General features: G+C 49.0%; 1 protein-coding gene across 2 annotated transcripts in view; it reads right to left on the bottom strand.

Moving 5' to 3' along the window:
• The window catches only part of GALNT18 (polypeptide N-acetylgalactosaminyltransferase 18), a 315,539-nt gene that overhangs the window by 32,039 nt on the left and 265,380 nt on the right, over nt 1-18,120 (bottom strand). For both annotated transcript variants that reach the window (XM_060177167.1, XM_060177166.1), the window contains exon 7: nt 3,814-3,999. In XM_060177167.1, the coding sequence (XP_060033150.1) occupies nt 3,814-3,999 (186 nt within the window). The remainder of the gene's footprint in view (nt 1-3,813; nt 4,000-18,120) is intronic.

Raw genomic sequence — 18,120 nt, 5'->3', positions numbered from 1 at the left:
AAGCAGCCACGATGCCCCTCCAGGGAACCGGCACCACCACTGGGAGTGAGAGGAGGCTGTCCGAGTCGGGGCCACCAGAGGGAGATGGGACTGAGGAATCAGGACCAAGGGAGCTGGAGTTTCAAGGAAGAAATGAGATCCTACTTTTACTTCTTTTAAAATAATTAAATATCTTTTTTTTAAAAAAGATATTTAATTGATTGATTTTGGATAAGGTAGATAAATTGAGAAGGAAGAGGGAGGTAGAGAGAGGGGAGGGAGAGAGAGTGAAGAGGAGAGGGAGAGGGAGAGGGCAGAGGAGAGGAAAGGAGAGGGGGAGGAGAGGAGAGGAAAGGAGAGGAGAGGAAAGGAGAGGAAAGGAGAGGAGAGGAAAGGGGGAGGAGAGAAGAGAGAGAGAGAGGAGAGGAGAGGAGAGGAAAGGGGGAGGAGAGGAGAGGAGAGGAGAGGAGAGGAAAGGGGGAGGAGAGGAGAGGAGAGGAGAGGAGAGAGAGAGAGAGAGAGGAGAGGAGAGGAGAGGAGAGAGAGGAGAGGAGAGGAGAGGAGAGGAGAGGAGAGGAGAGGAGAGGAAAGGGGGAGGAGAGGAGAGGAGAGGAGAGGAAAGGGGAAGGAGAGGAGAGAGAGAGAGAGAGGAGAGGAGAGGAGAGAGAGAGAGGAGAGGAGAGGAGAGGAGAGGAGGGGAAAGGACAGGAGAGGAAAGGGGGAGGAAAGGGAGAGAAGAGGAAGAAGAGAAGAGAGGAGGGGAGAGGAGGGGAGAGGAGGGGAGAGGAGGGGAGTGAGGAGACCTGCAGCGCTGTCTCAGTGCTTGTGAAGCTCCCCTCTTGCAGGTGTGACTGAGGTTTGAACCTGGGTCCCTGCACACTGGAATGTGTGTGCTCACTGCCTGGCCCTCAGGTTAGAGATATTTCAGTTAGGCAACTAGGTGGCCCATAATGACTCTGTCAAAGATACCCGCCGTGGAGTTACAAGATAATATTTATTTACTATTGAGGGGATTGGATTCACGGTTTAATAGTTTAATAGTAGAAGCAGCTGTTGGCACATGCATAATGTTTGTCAGTTTTCTGCCAAGCGCTCCGCCCAGGTCCTCCTCCTCCATCCGGCACCAGGACCCAAAAGGCCCCCAACACACACACCTCTAGAGCCCTTTCTTCGGTGTGAAACATCAACCCCATCCAAGTTCTACTTGGTGTTTCTCCTTCTCTTCTTATTTCTCAGCTTCTGTCCATGAGTGAGATCACCCCATATTCATGCTTCTTTCTCTGGCTTCTCTCGCTTAACAGGATTCCTTCAAGCTCCATCCAAGATGGGGTGATTTGAGAAAGGAGTGAGAGGTGAAAGAGTGTTCAATTTTTCAGAAGTTCGCTAAGAGGTACGGTAGGAAGTTTGGATATAGGCCAGAGCAGGAGGAATTGAGAAGCAGATTTTTTTAGGAAATGCCACTGGTCCTTTTCCCTTCCTCACCTGACACTTTACCCCAGAGACTCCCATCTCTTCCTGAGTCTGTGGCTCACTTCTCTGACCACCTGGCTTGAACTGCCCACCTGTGGAGTCACAGATACTCCATTTCCCGATGATTTTTGACTCACTCACTCGCTCCCCTCTCCCCTTTTCAAGGGGTTTTATTGCAGTGGCAGGAGGCTACAAAGGTTGAGCTTTGGTGTGAGGGAAGGAGAAACGAGTGGGCCCAGGACGCCAATCCTAGAGTAGAGCCTAAGGCGCCACATCCTTCACGGGTGAGCTCCTAGGCCAGTCTCCCTGGATCCTGGTGATTCTGCTCTCAGAGGGACCCAGCATCATGCCCAGAACGCTGTGATCCAACGCCCACGGTCAGGAGGGGGCCAGAACGGAGCTGGTTTCCCTAGAGACACTCCCACTGCCAGGGATGCCATCTGGGGCTGGTTCGCCAGGCTCGGCCGCACTCTTGACTGGCTCTCGCTGGCACCTCATTTTCCTCCCAGAGGCCGGAGCCTCACGTTTGTGGGAGTAAACAAGGCAGCCCAGGTGCCACTCGCCCACGGTGATCAGGGGGAAGGGGGCCCTCTAAGTGCCCGCAGGCTCCTAGCCTTTCTCCATCGCTCAGCCCCAGCAGCCTGCTCAGTCCAGTGGAAAGATAGCAAGGCCTTGGTAGCAAGGCCTCTATATATGAAAATTTTAAGCCAAGATCGATCCTTTCCCTCTTAGGGAGAGAAGGCTGAGACTTTTAAAAAGAATTCCCGTGGGGAAGCCGTGGCCTTGGGAGGAGAGAAAGAGGTCACGCCATCAGTAGCTTCCGCCCACATGGAGTCCAGCCTAAGCAGGCACGACAGGCAGACAGGCTGCTGGGCTGGTTGGGACCCTGCGGTCGGCATCTTCTGGGTTCTTCCAACTCAGCCACCCAAAGGTGACTTCCTCATGATGCACAGCAAGTCTAACAAGTTTACTGAAGAAATATTGTTTTTTTTTTTCCTCTGGCATCTTTTTAAAGACTTTTTAAAATTTTAATTTAATTAAATTAATTAATTTAATTTCCCTTTTGTTGCCCTTGTTTATTTTTTTTATTGTTGTTGTAGTTATTACTGTTGTTGTTATTGTTGTCGTCGTCGTTGGATAGGACAGAGAGAAATGGAGAGAGGAGGGGAAGACAGAGAGGGAGAGAGAAAGACAGATACCTGCAGACCTGCTTCACCGCGTGTGAAGTGACCCCCCACACACACACTGCAGGTGGGGAACCGGGGGCTCGAACCGGGATCCATACACTGGTCTTTGTGCTTCACGTCACGTGCACTTAACCCGCTGTGCTACCGCCGAGTCCCTGTTATTTTCTTTTAATTGCCAGCAGAGCATTACTGGGGTTCAGCGCTGACACTATGAATCTACCGCTCCAGGTCGCCATTCCCCACCCCCCACTAATTTGTTTTGTTAGATAGGACAGAGAGAAATTGAGAGAGGACAGTGAGATATAGAGAGGGAAGGAAAGATAGACATCCGCAGACCTGCTTCACCGCTTGTAAAGTGAACCTCCTGCAGGTGGGAGCAGGGGCTCGAACCCAGGTCCTTGCTCTTGGTATATGTGCATTTAACCAGGTGTGCCACTGCCCGGGCCCCAGTCTCTGGCAATTTTTAAATATAGGTGACTGAGGAATAGGGGACAGCAGGAAGCAATGACAAGGTCCTCCCAAGGTCAGGAGAAACCAGATCAGTTCTCTCCTCCCGAGGGTCCTTGTGAAGGCAAATCCCTCCCTCAAGAAGCCCCAGACGGGGAGAGCACTCACATCTTGACGTCTGTCTACAGAGATGCTAGGTGCATCTTGTGAGATTTCTGTGAATATTTATAATCCTTGAAACATCGGATTAGATGGTATACGATCTAAGCACCCAAGAGAGTGAGGAAACTCGGCATGACCTGGCTGGACTCTCTCACTTAAAAACAAGACACGCGGCCAGCAAAGAGCTCGCGGGTGCTGGGCTGTGCCATATGCGCGACTCGGGCGCGGCCCCTGCCTGTACTGCAGTGACGGGAGTGTTGGTGCTGTGGCCGCTTCCATTTTTCTGTCACCTCTTTGTCTCCGTCTCACTCTATATGAAAAAATTCATCCTGGAGTAGCGAAGCCGGGGCAATGACACAAATTAATCCCGACACTAAGGTCTCCAGAGCAGCCAGAAGTGGTGTGTGTGTGGGGGGGGGGGGGGGCGCCAGCTTCACGCCTCACGGTCAACAGGCAGGAAGCCCACCCCGCCAACAAGGCTCTGGCAGACACAGGGGAAGAAGAGTTCAGTTTCGTGTTTGTTCCCCCCCCAAACTCCCACGAAGCCCACGGCCACAGGGCTTCCTACCTCTTGGGGAATGTTCCATGCCATGTAGACGTGGCTCTTAAACTCATCCATCCAGACTTCGGCCACCCTGAGGGCGTTCCTGCGGACGTGTGCAGTGAGGTCCTCGGTGTAGGGCTTGTGGGCTCGTTCGATGTGGGCGATCCGAGAGCAGGGCAGCACCTCCACGCTCCCGCCACACTGCCACACCTGCAACAGACACAGAGCCACTGGTCAGGGGGCAGATGCCACTCTGGGCTGTCTCTGTGTCCTCTCCGCTATGCCCTGTCTCGAATGGAGTGAGCTGAGTCTTACTTCCACACATGGTGGAGGAGGTATCGAGTCATTGGTTCACACCCCATTTCTTGTGGATCCCCTAGAGATGAATTTCTGGACCTTCTCTCCCCATCTCCAAAGACTGACTTCTCTTGGGTCCTGGAAGAGCGTAAAACCTTTCCTACTGGTCTCGACCTCGGTGCTTGATGGAGAGAGATCAGTGAGGACGTTAGAGATGTCATTTCAAACAGGTGATGAGTCTGTGCAGGATGAGAGGCTTAGCACTCTGACAGAATCAGGTGCCCTGTTCCTCCTGCATCTTTCCTCGACCTGTTTCTGTTGACTTCCCCAAGGGGAAGGAAGGAAGGAAGGAAGGAAGGAAGGAAGGAAGGAAGGAAGGAAGGGAGGGAGGGAGGGAGGAAGGAAGGAAGGAAATGAAACTCCTCACCTCAATGGGGACCTTGGTCATATTTATCTTGGGAGGTTGCTGGGTTGACTGATTTTTAAAATTTTTTTTTATAAATTTTTATTTATTTACTTATTTCCTTTTGTTGCCCTTGTTGTTGTAGTTATTATTGTTGTTGTTGTTGTTGTTGAATAGGACAGAGAGAAATGGAGAGAGGAGGGGAAGACAAGAGATGGGGAGAGAAAGACAGACACCTGCAGACCTGCTTCACCTCCTGTGAAGTGATGCCCCTGCAGGAGGGGAGCCAGGGGCTCGAACTGGGATCCTTATGCCGGTCCTTGTGCTTTTAAAAGTTTTTTGTAAATATTTATTTACTAGGGGGTTGGGCAGTAGTTCAGTGGATTAAGCACACATGACACAAAGCACAAGGGCAGGCGTAAGGATCCCGGTTTGAGCCCCCAGCTCCCCACCTGCAGGGAGTCTCTTCCTGGGTGGTGAAGCAGGTCTGCCGGTGTCTGTCTTTCTCTCCCCCCCCCCCCCCCGCCGCTCTGTCTTTCCCTTCTCTTTCTATTTCTCTCTGTCCTATCCAACAACAACAACAACAATGGCAACAATAACAACAAGGCCAACAAAACGGGAACAATGGCCTCCAGGAGCGGTGGATTCGTAGCGCAGGCACCGAGCCCCAGCGATAACCCTGGAGGCAAAATATTCTGGGGAGCCTGCTGGCTTCCAGTGGGACTCTGGGGATGTATTCTGAACTCTGCAAAGAGTCAAGGTCATCACTCTTTTTGCAGCTGGAACAGAAGCTATTTATTACTCGAGATATTTCAACAACCCCACACACAATATGACTGGCAACAAAGCCCTTTCATTTTCAAGAGGTCTGTTTCTCAAAGACCCGGTTCACCATGTCTCCTTACAGTGGACACAGCTGCAGTTCTAGAAAGAGTGGCGGCAGTCCCTGCGGGCAAGTCCTCAGAGCTGTGAACTCACTCACCGCTGAGCCCCTGCAGGCACCGCCTCGCCCAGGCTACCTACCACGCGGCTCATCCAGATAGCCTGAAAACACCTGCATCTTCTGTCTGCCCAATTTCTCCCTTCTTCCTCCTTCCTGCCGCCGCTGGAGTCAGCTTTCTGAAGGTGTAAACTGGATATCAGTCCCTGCTCCCCCTGCACCTTGCCATTCCCGGCACAGCCTGCAGGCTTCTCTGGGGCCCCTCATCCCCAGTCGCCTGCTTCCTTGATCACACTATTGCCTCAGCCACGATGAGTCATTATGGGGTTTCACTTCTTTCAGAACGTGATGCTTGTGGTTGGACTTGAGCGCAGGCAGCTGAATTCTACCCTGTCCCCCTCCCCTCAGCACCACCCTGAGTGTCAGTGCAGACTGCTCCCACTCCACACCCTACAGTTAGGCTAACGTGGGCCTCTCCCCACCCTGCCTGCTGACTTCAACACTTCCACTTGCTTGTTGAATCACCTCCTTCCCATTTTTTTATTTGTTTGTTTTCCCTTTTGTTGCCCTTTTTAAAAAAATTGTTAATATTGTTGTTATTATTGATTGTTGTTGTTATTAATATTGATGTTGTTGTCATTGTTGTTATTGTTGGACAAGAGAGAGAAATGGAGAGAGGAGGGGAAGGCAGAGAGGGGGAGAGAAAGACAGACACCTGCAGACCTGCTTCACCGCCTGTGAAGCGACTCCCCTGCAGGTGGGGAGCCGGGGCTCAAACCAGGATCCTTACACCAGCCCTTGGGCTTGGCACCATGTGTGCTTAACCCACTACGCTACCACCCGGCCCCCTTTTTCATTCTTTTTAATAGAGAGGGAGAGAAAGACAGACACCTGCGGCACTACTCCACCCTCATGAAGCTTCTCCTTCTCCCCTGTCTTGGGGCCTGGGGGCTGAATCCCAGGTTCTCACACATGGTCAGGTGTGTGCCACTGCTTGGCCCCTCTCCCCGTGTATCACCCAACTCAGATATAGCCTTCTTTGCTCACCTAGGAGAAGCCACACGTTCAGCACTTCCCGCTTTGCTCTGGGACACTCAGTCCCAATCCTTCTGCTTGTGTGTTTATTCCTCTAGTGCCTGTACTCTCTCTACACCCAAGCCCAGGCTGTAAGTTCCAGGAAGAAGCAGGCACTCCTTCGCCAGCACTGGTCACTTAACACATATTCAATAAGTCATTCGAATGAGTGAGTACAGCAATCCCAGAGTCCTGGGCTTGCGCTAACTACAGAGAGGTAGTTTTCACTCGCTCAGCTGGAACCCCTCATAAAGGCCGTCAACATAAAATGTGGCTAGATTTTACTGAACACAATGACTTCCTTCAAACCCAAGTGGTTTTTCAGCAAAGCGCTGATATTTAAGTGCATACTGTTGCAACCAGAGAGTTACTTTGGCTGCAGAGCTTAAATTAACATTGTAAAAGCCAGGGAGTCATTGGACGAGTAAAGGCAATTACAGACACTTCGTACTGGGGAGCCATGGACTCAGGATCGAGAGAGAGTCTCCCACCTGAGCTTGCAGACACCCACAGAGGAGCTGTGGTCCTCACCCAGGTGGGGCCCAGAATCCGAAGCAGATGGTATTGGGCTGTTGGAAAGTTGTAGCTCATTTCTGCCCAGAAAGATGCATCATGACTTTTCTCCGCAAGCCAACAGGTAGCAGTGACCCAGAGCAAAGTCCCACTCACCACTAGTCCTCCCTAGAGCCCAATCCTGTAATCATTTCTTTTTTCATATTTATTTATTTTCCCCCTTTTGTTGCCCTTGTTTTTTATTGTTGTTGTTGTCGTTGTTGGATAGGACAGAGAGAAATGGAGAGAGGAGGGGAAGACAGAGACGGGGAGAGAGAGACAGACACCTGCAGACCTGCTTCACCGCCTGTGAAGCGACTCCCCTGCAGGTGGGGAGCCGGGGCTCAAACCAGGATCCTTGAGCCGGTCCTTGCGCTTTGCACCTCGTGCGCTTAACCTGCTGTGCTACCCAACTTCCCCTGTAGTCATTTCTATAAAGGCTTGTAGAATCCCTCTGGGAGCTTCAAGAAAGTAAGCCGGTCTGGAGGCTGCCAGAGAGGGTTTGAATCTTACCTTTGTCACACATCAGTCTTTGGGTATCAGTTGCCTTTTTATTTGGGAGATGAGATCTGGGAAGTTCAAGTGGTGTTGTCTAAAAAGCCCACTCCAGCAAGGACAGGCCCTGGGGCTGGGAGCTGCTGGCACAAGGTCACCAGCAAAGAACTAGCTCTGTGTTTTGTGTGTTTCACTGAAATCAGTAAGCCCACTGCCCTCCCCAGGCTCGGTTTCCCTTTACGGCAAAGTGGAGCAGCTAAACTCAGCAGTGACTTTGACCCCTTCTACTTTTCACAGGCTGTGACTTCAAAGGTCTTGCCAGCACCTCAGGTAAGCCCTGAAATAAGCATTTCAGGCACGAGTGGTAGGATTGTACACTGCAAGGCGTAAAGCCCAGAGACGTGGGGGTCAAGGCAACAGGATACACATGACCTTTAATATCATGGGAACATCGGCGACCACTCTGTCGCTTAGGGCAGGGATAGCAAAATCAACTTATGTCCTGAAAGCCATTTGCTACTTACTATTTTCTTGCAGCCCCATATTGAGAAGGATCCTCAAGTCTCTTTAGGTTACAATGCATAGTAGCTATGATGGCCCTCAGTGTGGGACATAGTCAAATTCTACCGAGTAAGATCTCAGATCCTTTCCATGTTTTTTTTTTAAAGGATTTTGTTTGTTAACATGAGAAAAGGAGAGAGAGAGAGAGAGAGGGAGGGAGGGGGAGAGAGAGAGAGAGAGAGAGAGAGAGAGAGAGAGAGAGAGAGGAAGGGAGAGAGCATCACTCAGATATATGTGATCCCAGGGATCAAACTCAGAACCTCATGCTTTGGAGGTCAAAGTTTTGGCCAATAAGCCACCCTCCTGGACACACTCCCTATGACTTTTCTAAAATTCCATTTTCCCTTCATTTTTTGGCTAGAGACAGAGAAATTGAGAGGGTAGGGGGAATAGAAAGAGAGATACTTAAAGCACTGCTTATGAAGCTTCCCCCTGCAGGTGGAGGTCAAGGGTTTGAATCCAGGTCCTTGCACACTGTAAGGTCACTGTAAGACACATGCTCTGTCAGATGCACCACTCCCCACTCCTTTCCCATGATTTTTAAAAAAATTCTTTTAATATTTATTTATTCCCTTTTGTTGCCCTTGTTTTATTGTTGTAGTGGTTGTTGAATAGAACAGAGAGAAATGGAGAGAGGAAGGGAAGACAGAGAGGGGGAGAGACAGACAAGACACCTACAGACCTGCTTCACCACTTGTGAAGCGACTCCCCTGCAGGTGGCGAGCCGGGGGCTTGAACTGGGATCCTTGTGCCCATCGCTTGAGCTTTGCACCACGTGTGTTTAACCCGCTATGCTACAGCCTGACTCCCCCCCCCCATGACTTTTTTTTTTTTTCTTTTTCCTCCTCCAGGGTTATTGCTGGGCTTGGTGCCTGCACCATGAATCCACCGCTCCTGGAGGCCATTTTTTCCCCCTTTTGTTGCCCTTGTTGTAGCTTCGTTGTGGTTATTATTATTGCCCTTGTTGATGCAATTCGTTGTTGGATAGGACAGAGAGAAATGGAGAGAGGAGGGGAAGACAGAGAAGGGGAGAGAAAGACACCTGCAGACAAGCTTCACCGCCTGTGAAGCGACTCCCCTGCAGGTGGGGAGCCGGGGGCTCGAACCGGGATCCTTACGCCGGTCCCTGCACTTCCCTGTGACTTTTAATGAGTTATTCACCATCTAGAAAATGTTCCCACTGTCTCTTTAGCCCAGGAAGACTCCTTCTTGCTCTCTGTCCAACGTCAGCCAACCCAGTTCCTTGAAACACCCAAAACATAGGGTTTGTGTAACTCATGTGCCTGATTTCTTGGCCCCAGCTGTTCATTATCTTTTCATGTCCGGCTGTGTCATTTGGCTTGGCTGTGGGATACTGAGACATGAGTAGGAAGCCAGACACAGCAGGCTGGAAGAGGACAAGAAGGCGGAAGCCTATGGGCAGCTGGCACAGAGAGGCTGGCCACTGCGTCAGAGATGCAGGCAAAGTGAAACTGAGCAGGGCTGGTCAGGACACTCGCTTCTGGACATCTCCAATTCTGTGTCTTAGACGCCTCACTCAGCTCAGGAAGAACTCGGCCTGGGAATGGCGGCTTTGGAGAAGCGGAGCGAGGATGGTGGTCTCCTAGTGCGTGTCCGACTCCTAGTGCTCACCAGTATAGGTCATGTTCCACCCCCTCTCCCAAGTCTCCTGCAGTCAGGAGGAACCACGGGGGCAGCTCAGGTCAAGGAAGTGAGGAAGGACAGTCAGTTTCTGGTCCAGACGGGTAAGAATCCAGTGCTACCCCCTCCCAAACTGCTGGGTGTTTAATTTAGAATGACCTTGACGTTCTGAGAGATGGAAGGAGGCCTGAAAGAGAGAGAAACTTGCATCGCCGTGGGCAGAAAAGCACCTCACCTTTCAGGAGCAGGAAATGGGTTTGTCCTGGTTAAGCTGCAGGGGTTTGGGGGGCTGCCTGTGGTCCTTTCACTGGTGAAGACAAGATGCCAGTGAGTCAAGAGGTGAGGTGACCAGAGACATGTGTCTAGCAGCACTGAAAACCAGGAGTTCAGACTACTGGGCTTGACTTGGTTCCAGATGGTTCTAGGCATGGAGAGAGAGAGAGAGAGAGAGAGAGAGAGAGAGAGAGACAGAGAGAGAGAGAGACAGAGAGAGAGAGAGAGGAGAGAGGAGAGAGGAGAGAGGAGAGAGGAGAGAGAGGGAGAGGAGAGAGGAGAGAGGAGAGAGAGGGAGAGGAGAGAGGAGAGAGGAGAGAGGAGAGAGGAGAGAGGAGAGAGAGGGAGAGGGAGAGGGAGAGGGAGAGGGAGAGAGAGAGAGAGACAGAGAATCTGGGAAAAGGAGTTTAGTCAGTGAAGGAGCCTGAGGGTACAGAGAGGAGCTTGATCCTAAGGAGGGAGGTATGGAGTTGCCCAGAAAAGGTGAGGGAGGGGTGGAGGCCTTTGCCAAACAGATGAGATGCTAAGTTCCAGGTGAGAGGATCTGATTCCAGATCAGGACCAGAACACAGGGCAGAACACAGAGGATGAAGACCACAAGGTGGGAAGGGAAAAGGCTGGGCCTTGAGATCACAGGCTCCTCGCCGTTCCTCACAAAGCCGCAGCTCTGACCCATGCAGCCCACCGTCCTCGAGTGAGCAGCTCAGGCCTGGGCTGCAGCGGCCACACCTGCAGGCTGTCAGGCGACATGAGGTCTAGACAGGAATGACCTTCACAGCTTCCCAATGTACAAATCTGGGAGAGCTGGGGAGGCTGGCTAGTCCCAAGCCACCACAGCCCCAACTCAGTCAGAGTCCGAAGAACTGGCCGAGTCCAAGTCATGGTCCCACTGAGAGCGTGCTGTCTACTTTTCTGCTCTAATTGAGTCTTTGCTTTGAGCTAGGATCTCTGGCCCTATTAACATCACTGGTGCTGTGAGAATGCTAATGAGCTTAAATGTCACAGGGACCCAGGGAGTGATTTTCTGAAATGCAAATAAAACCTTTCTCCTTCCCATGCCTAATCTGAGAGTCTGGCAGCCACCCTAGGTAACTTAGCCCCTCCATCTAGTTGGGAGTTCAGAGCCCTCGCTAGAGGGTTACGTCTCTCTGAGTGGCTGCGCCAGCCTTCCCCTCCTGCTTCTATTCAGAACATCTTGCTCCACGCAGCTGCTATTCAAAGCAGATCTCCTGGACTATGTTTAATTTATACTTTTCTATATGAAGATGAGCCACTTACACATTTAAAGTGTTTCCTTTTTCATGTCTCTAATCAGTGGCTGTTTCTTTCCCCCTCTCTGAAGCTTAATCTAATCAGAAACAAATACCACACAAATGAATGAGTCATTAGCATATTTGAGTCCAATTCAAATTGGTCATCCATATCTGATGGCCTTCCCCCCAAAGGGTGTCACCGTCTCAAAGGATGACTGTGTGGACCAGGGACCAGTGAATATTGTCTCCTGGTGACCCAGGAGGGCAGCCCTGAATCGCTGTAGGAAAGAATACACCCCATGGAGCACAGGGGTGCTGACAGGTAACAGGTGGCCTGTGTGTTTCTGGGCTGAAACAGCAGAGGTAGGGAAGGTTAGTTAGCAGTGTGGTGGGCCCTGGTTGCAGACATCGTGTCTGGTCAAGCATCACTTCCACATTCAGTTCGCCAGGACCCTCGACGGGATCATTCAGATGACAAGAGAATGAAGGTGAGACGCTCAACATTCTCTCGCACAGAAATGGCCTCTCTCCTCTTACTCCCCCTGGAGTTCAGATTGAGAAGGCTGCCGTGCTGGGGTTTTCCCTTAAAGAGCTCTGCTCTCTTCACACACATCAAGGTGAATCATCAGCTGGACTATTGTCTCTGAAAGGCGCCTACGGCAAACCGACACTGAAAGCACCCATATTTACAGAGGAGGTCGGCGCTGCGGCAGAGCAGACCAGAGAGGGCCTCGCAGATCACCTCTCAGGTGGACAGGCCGAGGTCCAAGATCACATGCGATTCAGAAGCGACGCTGGAGATGCGTCTGGGCTCAGAGCACAGGCACTGTCAGTCCAGGGTGAAGAGCTGGTGTCAGCTTCTGCTCTTCTCTCTCTCTCTTTCTTTCTTTCTTTCTTTCTTTCTTTCTTTCTTTCTTTCTTTCTTTCTTTTTTCCCCTTTCTTTCTTTTTCCTTTCTTTTCTTTCTTTCTTTTTTTCTTTCTTTTTTCCTTTCTTTCTTTTTTTCTTTCTTTTTCTTTCTTTCTTTCTTTTTTTTTCTTTTCCTTTCTTTCTTTCTTTTTCTTTTTTTTCCTTTCTTTCTTTTTTTCTTTCTTTCTTTCTTTTCTTTCTTTCTTTTTTCTTTTCTTTCTTTCTTTTTCTTTCTTTCTTTCTTTTTTTTCTTTCTTTCTTTCTTTCTTTTTTTTTCTTTCTTTCTTTCTTGATTTGGTGATTTTTAGGACATTCCTTTCCTTCTTCTTCTTTCTTCCTCTTCCTCTTCTTTTTTTTTGCCTCCAGGGTTATCGCTGGGGCTCAGTGCCTGCACTATGAAACCACTGCTCCCGGCATTTTCCCATTTTATTGGACAGGACACAGAGAAACTGAGAGGGGGAGGGATAGAAAGGGAGAGAGACAGAGAGACACCTGCAGCTCTGCTTCACTGCTTGTGAAGTGTCCCCTCTGCAGGTGGAGAGCCAGGGACTCAAACCCTGAGCTTTTCCCGGGTCCTTGTGCTGAGTACTGTGAGCACTTAACCAGGTGTGCCACTGCCTGGCCCCTCTTTTCACCTTCTCACACTCATTCCCTTGGCAGTGATATGGAGACAGAAATGGTGCATTGCCCACACTGGCTGCAGAGCGGCATGAGTAATGCACTCAGAGGGCTTCCTTCAGCACTGCAAGCATGTTTAGAGCCCATCAGTAGAGACAGAGTTGTATTGTCGCTGTTAAAAGTCCACTGAGGGGAGTTGGGTGGTAGCGCAGCGGGTGAAGCGCACGTGGCGCAAAGCACAAGGACCGGCATAAGGATCCCGGTTGGAGCCCCCGGCTCCCCACCTGCAGGGGAGTCGCTTCACAGGCGGTGACGCAGGTCTGCAGGTGTCTGTCTTTCTCTCCCCCTCTGTCTTCCCCTCCTCTCTCCATTTCTCTCTGTCCTATCCAACAACGAACGGCATCAACAATAACTACAATAACAACAAAAAAAGGGCAACAAAAGGGAATAAATAAATAAAATAAAATAAGTTAAAAAAAAAAAGTCCACTGAGTGTCAGAGTCACCACTCCTAAGCTGAGATTCTTCTCTGGGTGGGAGGAACGCCACACTCCTCCGAGCTCAACATCTGTACATGCAGCCAGATGCTGACCTGTCACTCTGGCATCATGGGCCTATTTGGTTCCAACCCAAGTTCCTGGTTTCTTTCCCTGCCTCTCCATCTGACCCATAGTCTTCCTCCAGCCACCAAATAGCTCCAGCCTGAAACCTGTAATTCACCCATGATTATGTCCTTTCCCCTCCCCTCCATATCCAATAATTCACCAGCAAATGCAGTCAGTTCTGTCCCCTAAATATAGGTACAATTTAATCACATCCCTCACTCTGCACAGCCAACATCCTGGCCCAAACTGCCTTCATGTTTGTGTGGACAACTCTCTCAACAGCCTCCCATCAAGCCTCTTCAGTCCAAGTCTGCATGCCATCTTCCAGAACTACTAATCAGGTCCTGCTTTTCTCTCCTCTGATTTCACATCACTCAACAACTGTGAAGTAGCTACTACATGCCAGGCAGCGAGGGGAGAGATGAAAATTCAGTCACTGAACAAAACATTATCAAAATCTCTGGCTTTCTGGACACCACACTCTGCGTTTCCCACTGTGGTGCTCGCTCTGGAATGAAATGGGCCTCCGTCAGATTCCTATGCTGACCCCCTCCTGCCATGCTATAGGAGCTATGGCTTTTAAGGAAGTGACTAAGGATAGAAGCCACCATTTAGGGTGAAGCCCTGAGCAGGCAGAACTGGGGCCCTTGTGGGAAGATGGATAAACACCAGGAGGAGCCATCTGCAAGCTAGGAAGAGAGATGCCACCAAGAACGTGACCATTCTGGCTCCCTGATCTCATCTATCTGGTCCCTAGAGGTGGGATAATAAATGTGGATCACTCAGCCTACCAAGCCTATAGTGCTTGGCTAAGACTGTCTGACTCTGATTAACACAACGCTCATTACTATCTGCAGCTAGACATCCAGGCTTTGACTCCTGGTAGCAACTATCCCACAGTATTATTCGCTTCAGGAAGGAAAGGGTATGTTTTCTTTTAAGCAAACAGGTTTTTGCCTTTAGGCATTGTATAGCCAGTGGGAAGCATGACGCCTTACATATGGCAGGCACACAACAAATTCATTCCAACGAATGGACTGCATTGCACGTCACGGCTTTTCCAGCAACCCAATGTACGGCTGGCTGGCTTATGCCTCCTGTTCTGATACAGTTATTCCTAGCACCCCTTTCCCTCCCAAAAGTATTCCTACTCTGGTCAATAGAGGCAAAACTGAATGGATTCCAGAATTAGTATCTGTTCTAATACTGTCTCGTATTTTCTCTCCCCTACTCTGTCATTTCTTTGCATGACAATTTCAGTGCAGTGAAGTCATGCAAGTCCTCCAGGCTCTCGCTCACTAATGTGTAGCATTAAGCAGGAGGCAGGTCTGATGAAGACAGCAGGCTAGCCCCGAGTCCATGCTCCAACCCTTGCTAGGGACTGCATCACAAAGAAAAAAAAAGACTGGGTCTGTCTTAGACTTTCCAAAACTAGACAGTCAGCAGAACAGAGAACTAAGTCTTAAAGGAGTGAATGATATTTCCTGGGATAACTTGTATCTGGCAGCCAGCTTTTTATTTTTAGGACTGGCATTGGATAGATGCAGGGAAGCCTAGCTCTCCAGAGAACCTTGCATTAGAGGTGATTTCTGCAAACTACCATCTACACAAACTGGAAAAAATTGAATCATAGATATTCTGTCCCTTGAATCATTTTACCGCATATAGACCGTCTGTGGTGAGAGCAGGTGTCTCTTCTGCAATTTCATATCTACGAGTATTAGTTCTTGTCAAGAGAACCACAGCTTTATCTGGAGGAGGATGAAGAAGAAGAAGAAAAAGAAAAAGATAAGGATGAAGGTGATGATGATGACTGAGAGGGAAATTCCATTTTCAACTTCCACCAATAATTCTAAAGAGCTGATTCAAGACTCGCCACCTTGAAAATTAGCAGCACTATATCATGGAGACAGAGAATTCAACTTCTAACACAAAGCAGGGGCGGGGATGAAGTGATGGCGCACTTGGTTGAGCGCACATGTTACAATGTGCAAGGATCTGGGTTCGAGCCCCTGGTCCCTACCTGCAGGTGTCTCATCTCCTCTCTCTCAATCATCTCCTTCCCTCTTGATTTCTGGCTGTCTCTATCCAATAAATAAATAAATAAATAAAATTAAAAAACACACAAAGCAGTAGGCAGACTTAGCTAAAGAATACTAACAAGCAAAGAAGGGGGAACCGAATGTCTCTCTGGTGTTTAAACAGACATTACACTCCTGGTTTTTTTTGTTTGTTTGTTTGTTTTTTGCCAAGAAAGGAAACACTGATGCACTCCTATTATTGAATCCATCGCCAGCAACCACAGTTTGCTAATCACCCCACCACCAGCCTTTATGACTAGTGTCGCGTTGGTCCTAACGTCTTAAGAAGGTAGAAATTTCCTTTAGTTGGCACTTGGAACCCTTGATTCATTGCTGCAGCTTCTCACATATCTTGGTAATGTCAGTTTTCTACAGCTCCGGCATGGAACACAATTAAGGAAACATAAAATTTTAAAATTGAGTAAAACTGTCCACACGTGGTCTCCCTCTCCTGCTTCCCACCATTTTTAGTTAATTGCTTCATTATGTATTTTTTTAATTGCTTTGTTCTTTAGGGATTAATTTTGCACTTATCTTTACTAACCATAAAACTTTTACAACATACTGTTAAACTGTATTTGCTTGGCGGCTGGTTTGTAATTGCAGACAGTCACTGCATGGCTGGTGTTTTAGAGAAAATGTACTGTGGCAAAGAGGCCTTCCGTCTGCTCGGCACAGCAGAAACGCTGGCACTGGCCTGCTTGGGGCATCAAAGTTCTCTCATGAATGAGTAAGGAGAGAGACCGCTAAGTGCTGAAGTTTAGACTTCAATGTCTACAGGTTGCCCAGACATCCAGGGCCCTAGGAATTGCAAGACCCATGGGCTCCAGGAGGCCACACTTAGGGCACGAATTCCAACAGAGCAGGGCTAGTTATAGCTGACCAACTAGAAGGAAGCAAGGATTTCAGCCACCCTCTTCAAGATCCAGTATGTACTTTCCCAGAACCTGGCATATGTGCTTGCTTGCAAGCAGATAAAGATTGCCCTGTCCCTCTGGATCCATCTGCCAGCGCCCATGTTCAGCGAGGAAGCAATTACAGAAGCCAGACCTTCCACCTTCTGCATCCCACAATGACCCTGGGTCCATGCTCCCAGAGGGATAAAGAATAGGAAAGCTGTCAGGGGAGGGGATGGGATACAGAGATCTGGTGGTGGGAATTGTGTGGAGTTGTACCCCTCTTATCCTATGGTCTTGTCAGTGTTTCCATTTTATTAAAAAAAAAAAAGTCACCCTCTCCCTCCACTAATGTTCAAATAAAATGGCCAGATTTCCTCTCTCCTGTCATTCTCTACCCACTCGCTCTTGGCCATTTTGAATATGCTAGTACACTTCCTTTATTCCAATCATCCTTTCTTACAGCTGCCAGGGTAGCATTAGACTGAACCACGGCCAAGTCCGAGCCTCACCACCCCTTCTGGGGAACCTGAACAAGGACTCAATCTATGAGACAGCATTCTCGGCTATAAAATCGTGGTGATATTTCTCACCTCTGAAGTTCCTTAGACTAACGACATGAGCCTACAATTTTCTGTCCATCACTACATCCCAGTGCTTAGCAAAATGCCCAGCATTAAATAAATACTACTAAGAACAGAATAAGTATTTAATAAATCATAACTTATTATCAGTATTCATCATTGCCTGGTTATTACATTCCTAAAATGTGGCCTAGCCCTGACATCTATGATTTTTCCACCAACCCAGCTCCTGTCCTTCCAACAGATTCTTTATCAATACATTATGGGTTCTGTCCAGACACCCTCCCTACATTCTCTATGTCCAGGATCAATTCTAAAATATTTTCTTGGGCCTGGGAAGTGACTCAGTGAGGGGCGAACATACCTTCCACACTCCAGGGCACAGGGTCAGTTTCTGATACACCATGATAGCGTCAGTAATAGGAAAAAGAGGGCACTGTGGATGACGCAGGGGTACGTTGGTATCTTGCTCCTTCTCTCAATAAAGAAAGAAGAAAAATCAGGTCAGGCGGCAACTTAGTGGTAACACATGTGGGGCCCCGGTTCACTCTTGTGCTCTGCATACTGAAATAAAATCTCTATGTAAAGTGCCCTCCTCACCGGACTCTGTCCCTCACTTTCAACCCTTGCTTCACTTTCTAGTCTTCTTTATCTTTCATAGTGTAGTTCTGACTCTAAAGACAAGCTCCGGGCATCACATTTCTCTCTAGCCTAATGTCAAGAGCATGATTCGCCTTCACTGCATGGATGGATGGACAGACGGATTATAATACATGCTTGTGGTTGTTCCCATCATTATTTCTATATCAGATTTTACCCATTCCCCTGACCCAAACACTTGTTATCTTCACCCATTTCTCAGGGTTGAGTCTCAGTGCTAATGTCCAGAAAGGTCAGGTTTGGAGCTCCAATGATTTTTCAAGCTAGTATTTGAGAAATTTCGCACAACACTAGGAGAACATGCAGACAATGAATACCTTTGCCAGAATCATTGACTCGCTGGGGAAATGTCCTTGGAAGCACAAAATCTTTGAACTCAAAACTTATTATTTTCTGTCTTTTCAATTCCTTGCTCTCAGAAGAGCGCAAAGAAGAATTCCACTGCAAAACTGTAAGCCGTCTTTAGGCTTCACTCTATTACAGCAACTTAC

This window comes from Erinaceus europaeus, chromosome 17 (genome assembly GCF_950295315.1).
Source record: "Erinaceus europaeus chromosome 17, mEriEur2.1, whole genome shotgun sequence".
Taxonomy (NCBI): domain Eukaryota; kingdom Metazoa; phylum Chordata; class Mammalia; order Eulipotyphla; family Erinaceidae; genus Erinaceus; species Erinaceus europaeus.
Note: the sequence above shows the minus strand (reverse complement) of the source record. Positions and strands in the feature narration are given on the sequence as shown.